A 17,491-nucleotide genomic window follows, 5' to 3' on the forward strand; every position below is an offset into this window, starting at 1 on the left:
AGAGAGACAGACCGTGAGTGGGGGAGGGGCAAAAGAGAGGGAGACACAGAATCCGAAGCAAGCTCCAGGCTTCGAGCTGCCAGTACAGAGGGTGACACGGGGCTCAAACTCACAAACCATGAGATCATGACCTGAGCCAGTGTCGGACGCTCAACCGACTGAGCCACCTAGGCGCCCCTCATTACATGTTTATAGTTCCTTGGCAGGATAATTCCAATTTTTGAGTAATCTATTCTCCATGGAGCTATACCTTCATAGTACATTTATATATTTAGTAAGGTTTAAACTGTGTAAAAGGTTTTTGTGTATATAAACAATTCTAATATCCTTTAAAAAAATTATTTTTCATTAGGTCATCCTACAAAATACACAGCCGATATTCCCATTCATCTAAATGATAATCCAATTTGCTATCGAATGTTATGTTTGGTTGGAGAGGTAAAATCACCCAAGTTATTGTTTGACCCTCCATTCATATTTTTCACTCCTGTTCCTCTGGACGTAACAACAAAGATGAATGTCAACATTTTACCTCAAAACTATTTCAGGTAAATGCTTAATGTGAATTTACCACAGTTTGTTTATGTGCTTTTTTGTTTGTGTCTGTGTTGTATGAGTCATGAGCAATGTCTGACTTGTTTCTGTTGGAACGAACCGTTAAAATATTTAACAGTTCAGTTAAATTAAAAATTTTAAGAAGCCCACTTCATTACCTCACAATTAGTCATTTGATTTTCTTGTAAAAATTTTTCATATGTCTCTCTTCATGGTATGTGAAGCACGTTTTCTATGGCTATGTAACAAATTACCACAAACTTAGTGCCTTAAAACATGAATTTGTTATCTTTTAAGTTTCTTTGGGTCAAGAGTCCTCTGGGTTAGTTAAGGTGTATTTACTGCTGAAGGTCTCAGTAGGTGGAAATCCAGGTGCGGGCTATGGCAGCAGTCTCATCTGAGGCTCATTCTCCAGAATTAATCCTTTCAGTTGTAGGACTAAGATAATTTCTTGCTGGCTGTTGGGACCTCTCAGCTCTTAGAGACCACCCTCACATCCTAGCCATGTGGTTCCTCCTCGCATCATGGTACTTTAGAGCATCTCTCTGACTTCTCAGTCTCTGACCTCCAAACCTTTTAAGATCTCACCTAATTAAATATGATCCACACATGATAATCTTTTAGCTTTATTTGCATTCATTTGGCTAGGGGTGTCAGTTACATATGGAAAGTCCCTTTACCTTTGTTGTATAACACAAATTAATCACCAGTGTGATATACTTACAGATTCTGTTACCCAAGGGGTGGGAATAATGCAGGGTTTGTGTATGTACACTAGGGAAGAGGACTCTTCGGGGCCATCTCAGAATTCTGCCTCTCACATGTACATAGTATAGCACAATGTAGTCTGTTCTCATTTTTTAAAAAAAATTATCAATAGCCCAAACCCCAATACTATATTGCTCTAGATACATTACATGTCCTCACACTACAGAGCAAGTAGATTGTGTGTGTGTGTGTTCATTCATTCATTCATTCATTCATTACTGGCTTATGAGGAATATAAGAAGTCCCCAAAGGTCTCAAATCAAAACAGACCAAACCAATACATATAAGCTGAAACCAGAGTAAGAGTGGTGAGCTGTAGTAATCTGCCAAATGCAGGCTTTTTCTTAAAACTTGATACAACTTTGTTGAGCATCTGACTTTGGCTCAGGTCATGATCTCACAGTTTGAGTTTGAGCCCCGCATTGGGCTCTGTGCTGGCAGCTTGAAGCCTGGACCCTGCTTCAGATTCTGTGTTTCCCTCTCTCTCTGCCTCTTCCCCACGCCCACTCTGTTTCTGTCTCTCTCCCAAAAATAAATAAACATTAAAAAAAATTAAAAACAAAGCCAAACTTGAGACAACTTCCTCAAAGTAGGAAAACAATCTCAAATTCCTTGATTAATCCGGGACACTGAAAGAGGCTAAAAGAGTTTATGTGAGTAAATCCTTCTACCTGTCAGCAGAAGCAAGTAAATCTTCTCTAGATCAGTGGTTCTTAAACTGTAGTGTATATCAGCATCACCTGAAAGAATTTTAAAACAGAGATTATTGCCTTCCATCCCCAGAATTTATGATTTGGGAAGCCTGGAATGGCATGTAATAATTTTTATTTCTAATAAATTTCCAAATGATACTGATACTGCTGATCCATGGACCACACTTTGTGAACCTCTGCTCTAAATGAAGCCATCCTCAGTTTGGGCTCATATTTCAGTTGCCACAGTTGCTGTCAACCGGACATCAGTGCTGGAGTAAGTATTACAGAACTCTCAAGAAGGGAAGATAACATAGAGTCAGCACAAACAACTATTTTGAAATTTAGACTCTTAAGTAATTCAGATATTGGAATTATCAGACACAGAATATAAATAATTTATTTTTAAAGGGTGGCATTACAAAAATTAGAAAGTAACATGGAATTATACCATATAGCCTTGAAAATGAACCAAATGTAACTTGTAGAAATTATAAAACAAAGTATGTCAGGTAAAATTTTAAGGGCATTCACTAAACCTACAATTGTATATAACTACACAGACAGCATAGAAACCAACAAAAGCAAGAGAAAACTAAAAAAAAAATGATGTCAAAAACTTTATGTAGTTGACTAATGCAATTAAAGTAAGTTATTCTGACTAGTTAAAATACAGAGAATGTTAGAGTAAATAATAAAAAAAGTCCAACTGCCTATTAAAAGAAGTATATGTAAAACATAAGGACAAGAAAGACTGAAGTAAAGCAGGGTTTCTCAACATCAGAACCTGTGACATTTTGGGGAGGATGTTTCTTTTTTTTGTTGTTGGAGGCTATTCTATGTGTAGTAGGATGTTAACAGCCTTCCTGGTATCTAACCAATACCATCCTCTCCCTAGTTATGACAGAAAAGAATTGTCTCCAAACATTGCTACATGTCCCCAGGGCTGCAAAACTACTCCTAGTTGAGAACTATCAAACGAAGATCATGGGAAAATGTATGGTAGCATAACCAAAAGAAAGCTGGATAGCAGTATTGATTTTACATATGATGACCTTATTTAAGAGGTAAAACAGAGGCACCTGGGTGGCTCAGTTGGTTAAGTTCTGACTCTTGATTTCTGGCTCAGGTCATGATCTCACAGTTTGTGAGATTGAGCCCCATGTTGGGCTCTGCACTGACAACACAGAGCCTGCTTGCAATTCTCTCTGTCCCTCTCTCTCTCTGCCCCTGGTTCACTTATGCATGATCACTCTCTCTCTCTCTCCCTCCCTCTCTCTGTCTATCTCTCTCTCTCTCTCTCCCCCTCTCTGTCAAACATTTAGAGAAAAAAGAGGTGAAACATTTGTAATATAAAAAAAACTTTTTAACATAAAAAAGAGTGGGTGGTTCAGTCAGTTTAGCGACTGACTCTTAATTTTGGCTCAGGTCATGAACCCAGGATCATGGGACTGAGCTCTGTCTGCATCAGGCTCTGGGCTGAGCAAGGAGCCTACTTGGGATTCTCTCTCTCTCTGTCCTTCTGCCCCTCTCCCATGCATGAGCACTCTGTCTCTCTCTAAAAATAAGCCATTAAATAATTATAAAATATGCAGCTCACCTGAAAACTGTCAGAAGTCTAAAACTGTATGCACAACCAAAGTACTCTTAAAATATGAAAACCCCAAATTAAAATAATAGGGGGAAATTGACCAGTCCTTCATCATTGTGGAATGTTTCAACAATATCTCAATTATTGATGAGTCCAGAAGACAAAAACCCTTGTATAGATAAAATTTGAAAAGGATGTTTTATTAAAAGCCTCCTTCATTTAATACTAATATTATGAAAAATACTAAAAGTAGTATTAGGAATAGCATTATAAAATCCTGCACCCTGCAATTGTAGAATATATATTTTTCTCATTCATACAGGAGATATTTACAAAAACTGATAGTGTATTATTCTGTAGTTCAAATTTAACACATTTTGAAGACTTGGCATCATATAGACTGTTTTCTGGTAATAATTATAATTTTAAAATCATTAAAAAAATATGAACAGGATCTGCCACATATTTGGAACTATTGAAAAAAACTTCTATAGAGACTCAAGAAGATACCCTATTGAATTCTGCAAATAATAATTAAAATACTATGTATCAAAACATGAAAACAACGTTCACTGATATAAACAGTATTTGAGTATTAAAGACTAAACTTGAAACACCTCTTGTCACTTCTGTTGCTTTTTTAGAAAAAGAGTTAGGCCTACATCTTTGTTGAGTTAACTGCATCTCTTACGTTTATTCCAGAGGTTAAGCAATAAACAAACTTATGAAATGCACCAAAATTGGTACTTAGATGGGAGTGTGTAGTCTTTTTTTATATATGAAATTTATTGTCAAATTGGTTTCCATACAACACCCAGTGCTCATCCCAAAAGGTGCCCTCCTCAATACCCATCACCCACCCTCCCCGCCCTCCCACCCCCCATCAACCCTCAGTTTGTTCTCAGTTTTTAAGAGTCTCTTATGCTTTGGCTCTCTCCCACTCTAACCTCTTTTTTTTTTTTTTTTCCTTCCCCTCCCCCATGGAGTTCTGTTAAGTTTCTCAGTTTCCACATAACAGTGAACACATATGGTACTTTTTCTGTATGGCTTATTTCACTTAGCATCACACTCTCCAGTTTCCATCCACGTTGCTACAAAGGTTCATATTTCATTCTTTCTCATTGCCACGTAATACTCCATTGTGTATGTAAACCACAATTTCTTGATCCATTCATCAGTTGATGGACATTTAGGCTCTTTCCATAATTTGGCTATTGTTGAGAGTGCTGCTATAAACATTGGGGTACATGTGCCCCTGTGCATCAGTACTCCTGTATCCCTTGGGTAAATTCCTAGCAGTGCTACTGCTGGGTCATAGGGTAGATCTATTTTTAATTTTCTGAGGAACCTCCACACTGTTTTCCAGAGTGGCTGCACCAGTTTGCATTCCCACCAACAGTGCAAGAGGGTTCCCGTTTCTCCACATCCTCTCCAGCATCTATAGTCTCCTGATTTGTTCATTTTGGCCACTCTGACTGGTGTGAGGTGGTATCTGAGTGTGGTTTTGATTTGTATTTCCCTGATGAGGAGCGACGTTGAGCATCTTCTCATGTGCCTGTGGGCCATCCGGATGTCTTCTTTAGAGAAGTGTCTATTCATGTTTTCTGCCCATTTCTTCACTGGATTATTTGTTTTTTGGGTGTGGAGGTTGGTGAGCTCTTTATAGCTTTTAGATACTAGCCCTTTGTCCGATATGTCATTTGCAAATATCTTTTCCCATTGCGTTGGTTGCCTTTTAGTTTTGCTGATTGTTTCCTTTGCTGTGCAGGAGCTTTTTATCTTCATGAGGTCCCAGTAGTTCATGTTTGCTTTGAATTCCCTTGCCTTTGGGGATGTGTTAAGTAAGACATTGCTACGGCTGAGGTCAGAGAGGTCTTTTCCTGTTTTCTCCTCTAGGGTTTTGATGGTTTCCGGTCTCACATTCAGGTCCTTTATCCATTTTGAGTTTATTTTTGTGAATGGTGTGAGAAAGTGGTCTAGTTTCAACCTTCTGCATGTTGCTGTCCAGTTCTCCCAGCACCATTTGTTAAAGAGACTTTTTTCCATTGGATGTTTTTTCCTGCTTTGTCAAAGATGAGTTGGCCATAGTTTTGTGGGTCTAGTTCTGGGGTTTCTATTCCATTCCATTGGTCTATGTGGCTGTTTTTGTGCCAGTACCATGCTGTCTTGATGATTACAGGTTTGCAGTAGAGGCTAAAGACTGGGATTGTGATGCCTCCTGCTTTGCTCTTCGTCAAAATTACTTTGGCTGTTCGGGGCCTTTTGTGGTTCCATATGAATTTTAGGATTGGTTGTTCTAGTTTCGAGAAGAATGCTGGTGCAATTTTGATTGGGATTGCATTGAATGTGTAGATAGCTTTGGGTAGTATTGACATTTTGACAATATTTATTCTTCCAATCCATGAGCATGGAATGTTTTTCCATTTCTTTATATCTTCTTCAATTACCTTCATAAGCTTTCTATAGATTTCAGCACACAGACCTTTTACATCTTTGGTTAGATTTATTCCTGGTATTTTATACTTCTTGGTGCAATTGTGAATGGGATCAGTTTCTTTATTTGTCTTTCTATTCCTTCATTGTTAGTGTATAAGAATGCAACTGATTTCTGTACATTGATTTTGTATCCTGTAACTTTGCTGAATTCATGTATCAGTTCTAGCAGACTTTTGGTGGAGTTTATCGGATTTTCCATGTATAATATCGTGTCAGCTGCAACAAGTGAAATCTTGACTTGATCTTTGCCAATTTTGATGCCTTTGATTTCCTTTTGTTTGATTGCTGATGCTAGAACTTCCAACATTATGTTAAACAACAGCGGTGAAAGTGGACATCCCTGTCGTGTTCCTGATCTCAGGGAAAAAGCTCTCAGTTTTTCCCCATTGACGATGATATTAGCTGTGGGCTTTTCATAAATGGCTTTGATGATGTTTAAGTATGTTCCTTGGATCCCGACTTTCTCGAGGTTTTTGTTAAGAAAGGATGCTGAATTTTGTTCAAATGCTTTTCTGCATCGTTTGACAGGATCATATGGTTCTTATCTTTTCTTTTATTCATGTGATGTTTCACATTGATTGATTTGGGAATGTTGAACCAGCCCTGCATCCCAGGAATGTATCCAGCTTGATCATGGTGAATAATTCTTTTTATATGCTGTTGAATTCGATTTGCTAGTATCTTATTGAGAATTTTTGCATCCATATTCATCAGGGATATTGGCCTGTAGTTCTCTTTGTTTGCTGGGTCTCCGTCTGGTTTGGGAATCAAGGTAATACTGGCTTCAGAGAATGAAGCTGGGAGTTTTCCTTCCCTTTCTATGTTTTGGAATAGCTTGAGAAAGATAGGTATTATCTCTGCTTTAAATGTCTGGTAGAACTCCCCTGGGAAGCCATCTGGTCCTGGACTCTTATTTGTTGGCAGATTTTTGATGACTGATTCAATTTCTTCGCTGGTTATGGGTCTGTTCAAGCTTTCTATTTCCTCCTGATTGAGTTTTGGAAGCGTGTGGGTGTTTAGGAATTTGTCCATCTCTTCCAGGTTGTCCAGTTTGTTGGCATATAATTTTTCATAGTATTCCCTGATAATTGCTTGTATCTCTGAGGGATTGGTTGTAATAATTCCATTTTCATTCATGATTTTATCTATTTGGGTCATCTTCCTTTTCTTTTTGAGAAGCCTGGCTACAGGTTTATCAATTTTGTTTATGTTTTCAAAAAACCAACTCTTGGTTTCATTGATCTGCTCTACAGTTTTTTTAGATTCTATATTGTTTATTTCTGCTCTGGTCTTTATTTCTCTTCTTCTGCTGGGTTTAGGATGTCTTTGCTGTTCTGCTTCTATTTCCTTTAGGTGTGCTGTTAGATTTTGCATTTGGGATTTTTCTTGTTTCTTGAGATAGGCCTGGATTGCAATGTATTTTCCTCTCAGGACTGCTTTCGCTGCATCCCAAAGCATTTGGATTGTTGTATTTTCATTTTCGTTTGTTTCCATATATTTTTAAATTTCTTCTCTAATTGCCTGGTTGACCCCTTCATTCTTTAGTAGGGTGTTCTTTAACCTCCATGCTTTTGGAGGTTTTCCAGACTTTTTCTTGTGGTTGATTTCAAGCTTCATAGCATTGTGGTCTGAAAGTATGCATGGTATGATTTCAATTCTTGTATACTTAGGAAGGGCTGTTTTGTGACCCAGAATGTGATCTGTCTTGGAGAATGTTCCATGTGCACTCGAGAAGAAAGTATATTCTGTTGCTTTGGGATGCAGAGTTCTAAATATATCTGTCAAGTCCATCTGATCCAATGTATCATTCAGGGCCCTTGTTTCTTTATTTACCATGTGTCTAGATGATCTATCCATTTCTGCAAGTGGAGTGTTAAAGTCCCCTGCAATTACCACATTCTTATCAATAAGGTTGCTTATGTTTATGAGTAATTGTTTTATATATTTGGGGACTCCCGTATTTGGTGCATAGATATTTATAATTGTTAGCTCTTCCTTATGGATAGACCCTGTAATTATTATATACTGCCCTTCTTAATCTCTTGTTCCAGCCTTTAATTTAAAGTCTAGTTTGTCTGATATAAGTATGGCTACTCCCGCTTTCTTTTGACTTCCAGTAGCATGATAAGTAGTTCTCCATCCCCTCACTCTCAATCTGAAGGTGTCCTCAGGTCTAAAATGAGTCTCTTGTAGACAGCAAATAGATGGGTCTTGTTTTATCCACTCTGATACCCTATGTCTTTTGGTTGGAGCATTTAGTCCATTTACATTCAGTGTTATTATAGAAAGATATGAGTTTAGAGTCATTGTGATGTCTGTAGGTTTCATGCTTGTAGCGGTGTCTCTGGTACTTTGTCTCACAGGATCCCCCTTATGATCTCTTGTAGGGCTGGTTTAGTGGTGATGAATTCCTTCAAAGTTTGTTTGGGAAGACCTTTACCTCTCCTTCTGTTCTAAATGACAGATTTGCTGGATATAGGATTCTCAGCTGCATTTTTTTTCTGTTCATCATGTTGAAGATTTCCTGCCATTCCTTTCTGGCCTGCCAAGTTTCAGTAGGGAGATCAGTCACGAGTCTTATAGGTCTCCCTTTATATGTTAGAGCACATTTATCCCTAGCTGCTTTCAGAATTTTCTCTTTATCCGTGTATTTTGCCAGTTTCACTATGATATGTTGTGCAGAAGATCGATTCAAGTTACGTCTGAAGGGAGTCCTCTGTGCTTCTTGGATTTCAATGCCTTTTTCCTTCCCCAGATCTGGAAGTTCTCAGCTATGATTTCTTCAAGTACACCTTCAGCACCTTTCCCTCTCTCTTCCTCCTCTGGAATCCCAATTATGCGTAGATTATTGCTTTTAATTGTGTCACTTAGTTCTCTAATTCTCCCCTCATACTTCTGGATTTTTTTATCTCTTTTTCTCAGCTTCCTCTTTTTCCATAATTTTATCTTCCAGTTCACCTATTCTCTGCCTCTTCATTCCAAGCTGTGGTTGTCTCCATTTTATTTTGCAGCTGACTGATAGCATTTTTTAGCTCCTCCTGTCTGTTCCTTAGTCCCTTGATCTCTGTAGCAAGAGATTCTCTGCTGTCCTCTATACTGTTTTCAAGTCCAGCGGTTAATTTTATGACTATTCCTCTAAATTCACTTTCTGTTATATTGTTTAAATCCGTTTTGATCAGTTCGTTAGCTCTTGTTATTTCCTGGACGTTTTTCTGAGGCGAATTCTTCTGTTTCGTCATTTTGGATAGTCCCTGCAGTGGTGCGGGACTGCGGGCACTTCCCTGTGCTGTCTTGAATAACTTGCGTTGGTGGGTAGGGTCGCAGTCAGACCTGATGTCTGCCCCCAGCCCCCCGCTGGGGCCACAGTCAGACTGGTGTGTGCCTTTTCTTCCCCCTCTCCTAGGGGCAGGATTCACTGTGGGGTGGCGTGGCCTTTCTGGGCTACTTGCACACTGCCAGGCTTGTGGTGCTGGGGTTCTAGCGTGTTAGCAGGGGTGGATCGGCAAGGTGCACAGGGGCAGGGGGGGCTGGGGGGGCAGGCTCAGCTCACTTATCCTTCGGTGATCCGCTTTAGGAGGGGCCCTGTGGCACCAGGAGGGAGTCAAACCCGCCAGAGGGATGGATCCGCAGAAGCACAGCTTTGGGTGTTTGCGCGGTGCAAGCAAGTTCCCTGGCAGGAACTGGTTCCCTTTGGGATTTTGGCTGGGGGTGGGCGAGGGAGATGGCGCTGGCGAGCGCCTTTGTTCCCCGCCAAACTGAGCTCTGTTGTCCCAGGCTCAACAACTCTCTCTCCCCTTGTCTTCCAGCCTTCCCGCCCTCAGAGCAGAGCTATTTGCGTATAACCTTCCAGATGTCAAGTCCCGCTTGCTGTCAGAACACACTCTGTCCGGCCCCTCCGCTTTTGCAAGCCAGACTCTGCTTCGGGCTCTGCTTGGCCTGCCACCCCTCTGCCCCGGCTCCCTCCCGCCAGTCCATGGAGTGCGCACCGCCTGTCCGCCCTTACTACCCTCTTCTGTGGGCTTCTCGTCTGTGCTTGGCTCGGGAGACTCCATTCTGCTAGTCTTCTGGTGGTTTTCTGGGTTATTTAGGCAGTTGTGGGTGGAATCTAAGTGATCAGCAGGATGCGGTGAGCCCAGCATCCTCCTACACTGTCATCTTCCTCCCAGAATCGACATGTGTAGTCTTAAATGCTGATAGTATATAAAAAATGATTAGAAGTTTCAACTATTCAGTAACTTAAGAATAAGAATAATAGATTAAATCCAAGGAATGTAGAATGTAGATAAAATGAAAAAGAGTAGAAATTAAAGGAATAGGAAACAAATATATAGAAGATTGGTTTACTGAAACCAAAAGTTGGTTCTTTGGAGAACTAATACAATGGATACTGGTGCAGTGACATTGATGAGGAACAAAAAGAGAGAAGGTACAACTACATAATATTAAGAATAATGATGCATATGGGGTGCCTGATGGCTCAGTAGTTTAAGCGTCTGACTCTTGATTTCAGCTCAGGTCATGATCTCACAGTTCATTAGTTCGAGCCCTGCCTTGGGCTCTGCACTGATAAGGTGGAGCCTGCTTGGGATTCTCTCTCTCCCTCTTTCTCTCTGCCCCTTCCCCACTTGCATGCACAGGTATTTTCTCTCTCTCTGTCTCAAAATATATAAACTTTAAAAATAATGGGATAAAATCATATAGGCATTGGAGAAAAATGAGAAAATTAAAATACTATGAAGATATTTATTCCAATACATTTGAAAACTTAAATGGGAAATTTGTAGAAATAATATAATTTACTAAAACCATACTGAGAATAAACAGAAAGTCTTTGAGTTAATACTTAACATTTTAGAAGGAAAATACCATCTTCTGATTTTTTTACAGGCTAGTTTTACTCAACTTGCAAGAAACTGGTATCTCAAACCTTATAGAAATTCTTTTATAGAATAGAAAAATAGTGTGGTCTAATTTGTTTTATGAAGTCAGAAATTTTTATTATAAAATCAAAGAATGACAGTTTGAGAAAGATAAATTATAGGCCAATCTCTCTTATGACTATAGATGCAATAATCCTTAATGAATTAAATTATATATATTATTTATTACTTATATAAATATATTAATAAATCATGACCAATGTGGGTATATCCCAGTATTGTAAGATTTGCCTAATGTTAAAAAATCTAAAATACCTTTTTATTTCATCTGCCACATTTACGAATTAAAGAGAATAATGATATGATTATTTCCATAGATGCAGAAGAAAAAAGCATTTGATAAAATTACAATACCATTCATGATAAAATTCTTAATCAGGAATAAAAGAGATATTCTTTGTTGAAATTTTCTATCATGAATCTCGAAGAGGTATTATCTTGGATGCTGGAACATAAGTCAATTCCCTTTGAGTAAAAAAGAAAAGACAAGGATGGCTGTAATCACTGCCTCCCTAACACATTTTTGTGAAAAACCTAGTTCATCCAGGGAGTTAAGTGAAATGAAATATGTAAGAGTAGGTACATAAGCACTGTCAGTATCTGTAGATTAGATAAAGCTGTGAAGTTCATTTATCAAAATAGACAAATGTAAGTCCAATAATAAAATACATGGCATTTCAGCATAGAACATTTACGATGTGGAACTCTAAAATTACTGTTTATAAAAACATTAAAAATTAACAATAATAGGAATAAATCAAACAAAAGATGTGGAAGAACTATATGGAACTATATAGAGAAAATTATAAAACTTAAGTCAAAGAACTCATAAGTAAATGAAGATTTACACCATATTCATGACTTGGAGTATTCAGTATTGTAAAAAAGACATTTCTTCACAAATCAATTTACATATTTCATGCGACTGCAATAAAAATTTAAATAAAATTTTTCATGGAGATTAACAAGGAAAATTCTAAATTTTACATGGAAGAATCAAGGGTCTAGAATAGCCAAACCACTCCAGAAGAAGAATAAGGACTTGCCTTATAAAATATCAAGACTCAACCAATGTGATAGTTGTGTAGTGATAGATAAAATGACCAAAGGCATAGAAAAAAGAGACTTGGAGAAAGCCCATACATGAATAGATACTGAATATTTGACATAAATAGTATTATAGATCTTGGAAGAAAATAAGTTACTATTCAGTAAATGGTACTGGAACAATTGATTGTTTGTGTGGAATATTTCACGTTGGATTCCTGTCTTACATAATACAAAAAGATCCATTACAAATGGAGTAAAGTCTTAAATTTCACATTTAAGGAAAAATTAAAGAAAATATTTTGGAAAACAATTTTAACATTTGTAGGTAGAGAAGGATTTCTTGCAAGACTTAAATTAATGCTAATAAAAAAGTAAATGATAAAAATTAGAACAATATCAAATCACCAGGGATGCCTGGGTGGCTCAGTTGGTTAAGCTTCTGACTTCGGCTCAGGTCATGATCTCACAGTTTGTGAGTTCGAGGCCCACATCGGGCTCTGTGCTGACAGCTCAGAGCCTGGAGCCTGCTTTGGATTCTGTGTCTCCCTCTCTCTCTGCACCTCCCCTGCTTGTGCTCTGTCTCTGTCTCTCTCTCATGAAAATAAATATTAAAAAAAAATTAAAAAAAAATCAAATCACTCAACAGAAATGTTGCCAAAAAACTTTGATAAGTACTTCACAGATGAAGATTCCTAAGTAGATAATGAACATCTGAAAACATATAACTGACCTTTTTGTAAATTTGGAAATGAGAATTAGAGACTACAATAATATAAGCATTTTGCCTGTTAAAGGTAGGTAAACATTAAGAAGTCAGGTCCCAGTTACAATGTCAATGAGTTAGGACCACACTGGATAATAATCTGCAAAGTGTTTAATCTGCATATTTCACAGCCCAACAATTGCACTTGATAGTGTATGCAAGAAAACCTCTTGCACTTGTGTACTATATGTTTGACTTTGTTCATAGTAATATTATTCAGAATAGCAAAATCTGGGAACTGCACTAATGTCCTGTGACAGGTAAAAGGATAATAATTTGTTATATATGTGTACATGAATATAGCGATAGCTGTGAAGTGGATGAACTTCAGCTAATGAGACAACTATGTTAGGAATCTTAGGAACAAAATATTGAGATAATTTTTTTTTAAGTCAAGCAAGACTATGTATGTTGATATCCTTCAAATAAAACAACAAAAAAAGAAAGCCAAACAAACTTCTACTTAGAAATATACACCTATCTATAAAGAAATAAAGATTAACTAGTTGACATGTTAAAATTATGTAAATTTTGAGGAATTGTGCACCATTGTGAATTGCCTATAAGCATTATTTTCATAAACGTCTAGGTCTTGTATGTACCTCAGCGCTTCTCTAGTTCAGTCTCTTTTTATTAAAATTATTTTTAATGTTTATTTATTTTTGAGAGAAAGAGTGTGTGTGTGAGCAGGGAAGGGGCAAAGACAGAGAGGGAGACACAGAATCCAAAGCCGGCTCAAGTCTCTGAGCTGTCAGCACAGAGACTGATGATGTGGGGCTCGAACTCAAACTTCGCGCTGACAGCTCAGGGCCTTGAGCCAGCTTCACATTCTGTGTCTCCCTCTTTCTCTATTCCTCCCTCAATTGCACTCTGTCTCTCTCTTTCTCTCTCAAAAATAAATGAATATTAAAAACAAATTTAAAAATGATCTCAAGTCAAAAGTTGAATCTTGAAAAATATGATATAATGAAATGAACATGTAACAGGGACTGTAGAGATGATATAACCCAGTCTCCTCATTGTATGAACGGTCAAATCAACAGCATTAATGACTTATCCAGTGACATGTAGCTAATTAACAACAGAATTGGATTTAAACCTGATTTGTAAATTACATTTTTAATTTTTTACCTAGTGAACCCGATCAGCTTGAGTAATTTAAGTTGGGATCTTTATTTACTTTTTAAAGTTAATTAGCTGAATAATCTTCATTCTAATTAACATATTAGGGAAATATGATTCCCATTTAGTAATACTTCTTATTTGCTATAGGAGCCTACATATACAATAAAATTTTGAGTAATATGGTTAAATATTTATTGAGCACTAAAAGTTATCCAGTATTTATTTATTGTTAAATTTTATTTATTTTGAGCGAGATAGAGAGCAGGGGAGGGACAGAAAGAAAGGGAGAGAAAGAATCCCAAGCAGGTTCTGTGCTGTCAGTGCAGAGCCCAATGCGAGGCTCTTTCTCTAGAACTGCGAGTTCATGACCTTAGCCAAAAACAAGAATCGGATGCTTAACTAACTGAGCCACCCAGGCGGTGCTCAAGTATTATATTTAAAAGTGTATACTACATACTGTGTTATTAGAAATCATAAACATTTTAGATTGTTTAAATGAATTATAGGTATATAATGAAATGTGTGAAGAACGTTAAGTGGAATTTTTAGTAATGATGAGAAAATATTCATAGTATATGTATACAAGTGCTTAATAGTATCCACATTAAAAATTATATGTGTTTATGCATCTTTTAATATTATATTTAGTCCATATTCATTAAAGCATTAGCTGTCAAAGTGGTAATTTTTGGTAAATTTCTATAAGGATATATTTAAGGGCATTACTGTTTATATCATGGCTATCGATAAAAGCACATTGTATTTAATCAGGTGTCTTAATCCTCTTAGTTCTTGGAGGACAAAAGGAACTTTGGATCATCTTATGTGGTCAATTTAATATATTATCCATCTTACTTATATTGGGACCAGAACATAAGAGATGATGCAAAACATCTTTAATAATTGGGCATATTATTTTAAATACTTGTTTAATTGTTCGGATGGTTCATTAAACAGAGGGAGACACATTTACATCCAGTGACTTGCTTGGATTTTGAGCTATTTTTTTTTTTTTAATTTTAAACAGAGATTCCACTTTAGATGTCCAGATTCCCACAGTGAGCCTTCTTGATGGTGATGAGGCTCAACCTCTTTCTGTAACGTTTCCAAAAGGCTGTGTCATCACAGGGTCTTCCAGTGGAATAAATGCTCAGCTCACCTGCCACCTCAGCTTTAAATCATCTAAACCTGTGTCATTTTTCACCGATATTCTTTTCTGTGATAACAGAGATAACTGGTAAGAGATTCTTTTGTATCTGACAGTGAAGAATAATGAGTTTATGTTTTACACCCTTGTAAAATGTTAAATGGAGAGACATCTAAAATAATGACTTTGGGCCTAAAGGTCTTTTTAAAAGTTCTAAATGCAGCATGGTTCCTATGAGAAACAGCTTGATGGTGGTAACTAGCATATACTGAAGCTAGGTTACGTGGGTTTGAATCCTTGCTCTGTTAACTGTGGTGAAATTATTTAATCTTTTGAGCCTCTCTGTTTTCTCATCTGTAAAATGGAGACAATAGCAGAACCTATCTACAGAATCCCATCTGTAATAGTAAGAAATGCCCTGAGTTAATGACTATTGAGTTAATTGGACAGGAACTGGCACAAAGGAAATGTTAAATAAGTATTAAATGAAAATGAGAAACATCAGCATGATGAGTTTCCAAACAATATGATTTTGTTACATGTAGCTTTAACAGACTCAGGGAAATTCAAATACTCCTTGGTGGAAACATGATTCTAGATTTCTTACCGTGTGGGACCGGAAATTCTACTTTTAAATTACACCCTGAGCAGATTTGATTCTCCAAATTGTAAGACACCAATGGGTAGAGCAATCAAGTTTGTTAAAAATGTTTATAATGAGAAGTAGCATTGGAGGGAATTGTACGCTGAAGATTAGTGTTGGTGTATGTGCTCAGTGTGGTAATTTATTAACTAGTAGTGGGGTTATTACTCTTTGGTGTATTCATAGTCAAAGACTGACTTCCGTGTTAGGAATTAGAAGGGAGAAAAATGGTACTGGAAATGTTGCATCCAGTGCAAAGTGTGGCCGTAGCCAGGACACAGTTCATGGAGTTCTGCTGACCTCCAGCTTCTGTGTCTCTTGCATATGTTGATGGGTAAAATCATCTAAGTTACACTATGCAGACTCCCATTTTTCTCTTTTGATGCTAACAGCCTGTCTTGTGTTGACATTTAAAAACAAAATTTTAATGGTTTTGCTTTAGGCTCCTGTCAAGCACTGAACTCTTTGCCTCTGTCCTGGGAGACATTCTGTCTTTTTGTACATTGCTGACCTTGTTCATAAAAGTTTAACTTTACTTCAGTCCACAAATTTACACTTTGCCCAGAGCGCTATGGAAGGTCTAGCTTTGAACTCACCAATAAAAATCATGAATAATTTATCCACGAATGTCTTAAAGCTAATGAAGACTCAGACCTCATTACCAGGGTGAGGAGAGAAATAGTTTCACTAAATACTGGGTGGACAAGATTGTTTCTGGGACAGGGGAATAATTGGTTCTAACAGGGGCTGGAACAGACTTCACTGTGTCAGTGTGTTGATGTCTGGTCAACTAACAGGATGGTAAGGAGACCTGAAGACAGTCTCTACAAGGAGGAAGTGCTATAATTGATGATCTTTTTTTTTTTTTCTTTCCTTGTCGTTATTGTGTGCTTCCTTTCAGCCTTGAGACTTGTTTGCTCTTACCTGGATTTCCCCACCCTTCTTACCTTCATTACCCCTAAGCTCCATCCCAAACCTCAGCAAGTGTGGGATAAAGTAGAGCTTTTAGAAGTAATTTAGAAACTTTGAAAATCATAATTGGGCTCCAAAAGGCTTTCCTGTGCACCCACATGAACAAGAATCATGAGAACTCTGTGGAACCTTAATATTAGCAAACCTTTTACTGATGCATTCATTGTTAACTCCTCATCTAGTTTCCCATAGTGCATAACATCAGGTCTTCTGTCAACTGTCCAAAGCTGGCTTTGCCTTTCTGTAGACTTTCCATCTTGAATCTCATTGAGATAAAAGAGGTCTTCCACCAGGAAAGGTGAGAGCTTCCCTCTCACCTCAGAATTTCTCTTGGGAAAAAATATTACTCTTTGATTTGTTTTCATCTATTATATTTATTGTGGGTAATCTATGTGTGATCTGCCACATCTTTTGGGTAGGAAAAGATAAATTAGAAAGGGGTCCTTTGAGATGGAGGTCAGTGTAGTAAAGGTGAACTTTAAACAGTGTTTTTTATATACTCTGGTGCCAAGAGGTGAATACAAAAGGCGTTGCAATAGGAACAACTGATAATGTCTTGGGGAAATTGGGGATGGCTATTTACTCAGGTTTCTGAGTAAAATCTCAAAGGACAAATTAGACTTGCCAGTGTTCGTCCTAAATTGATTCCTTTTTTTTTTTTTTTTTTTTTTTTTTTTTGTGGCATCTAATTTGTCCATATTGGAGTGCATGGGTTCAGTACAAAATAAAACACTCATCCCATCATGCTT

At 37.5% G+C, this 17,491-nt stretch overlaps 1 protein-coding gene across 3 annotated transcripts in view; it reads left to right on the forward strand.

Moving 5' to 3' along the window:
• CFAP47 (cilia and flagella associated protein 47) overlaps window positions 1-17,491 on the forward strand; it is a 566,822-nt gene that overhangs the window by 140,191 nt on the left and 409,140 nt on the right. For all 3 annotated transcript variants that reach the window (XM_045050610.1, XM_045050611.1, XR_006592925.1), the window contains 2 exons: window positions 353-548; window positions 15,008-15,217. In XM_045050610.1, the coding sequence (XP_044906545.1) occupies window positions 353-548; window positions 15,008-15,217 (406 nt within the window). The remainder of the gene's footprint in view (window positions 1-352; window positions 549-15,007; window positions 15,218-17,491) is intronic.

The sequence above is a fragment of the Felis catus genome, chromosome X (genome assembly GCF_018350175.1).
Source record: "Felis catus isolate Fca126 chromosome X, F.catus_Fca126_mat1.0, whole genome shotgun sequence".
NCBI lineage: Eukaryota > Metazoa > Chordata > Mammalia > Carnivora > Felidae > Felis > Felis catus.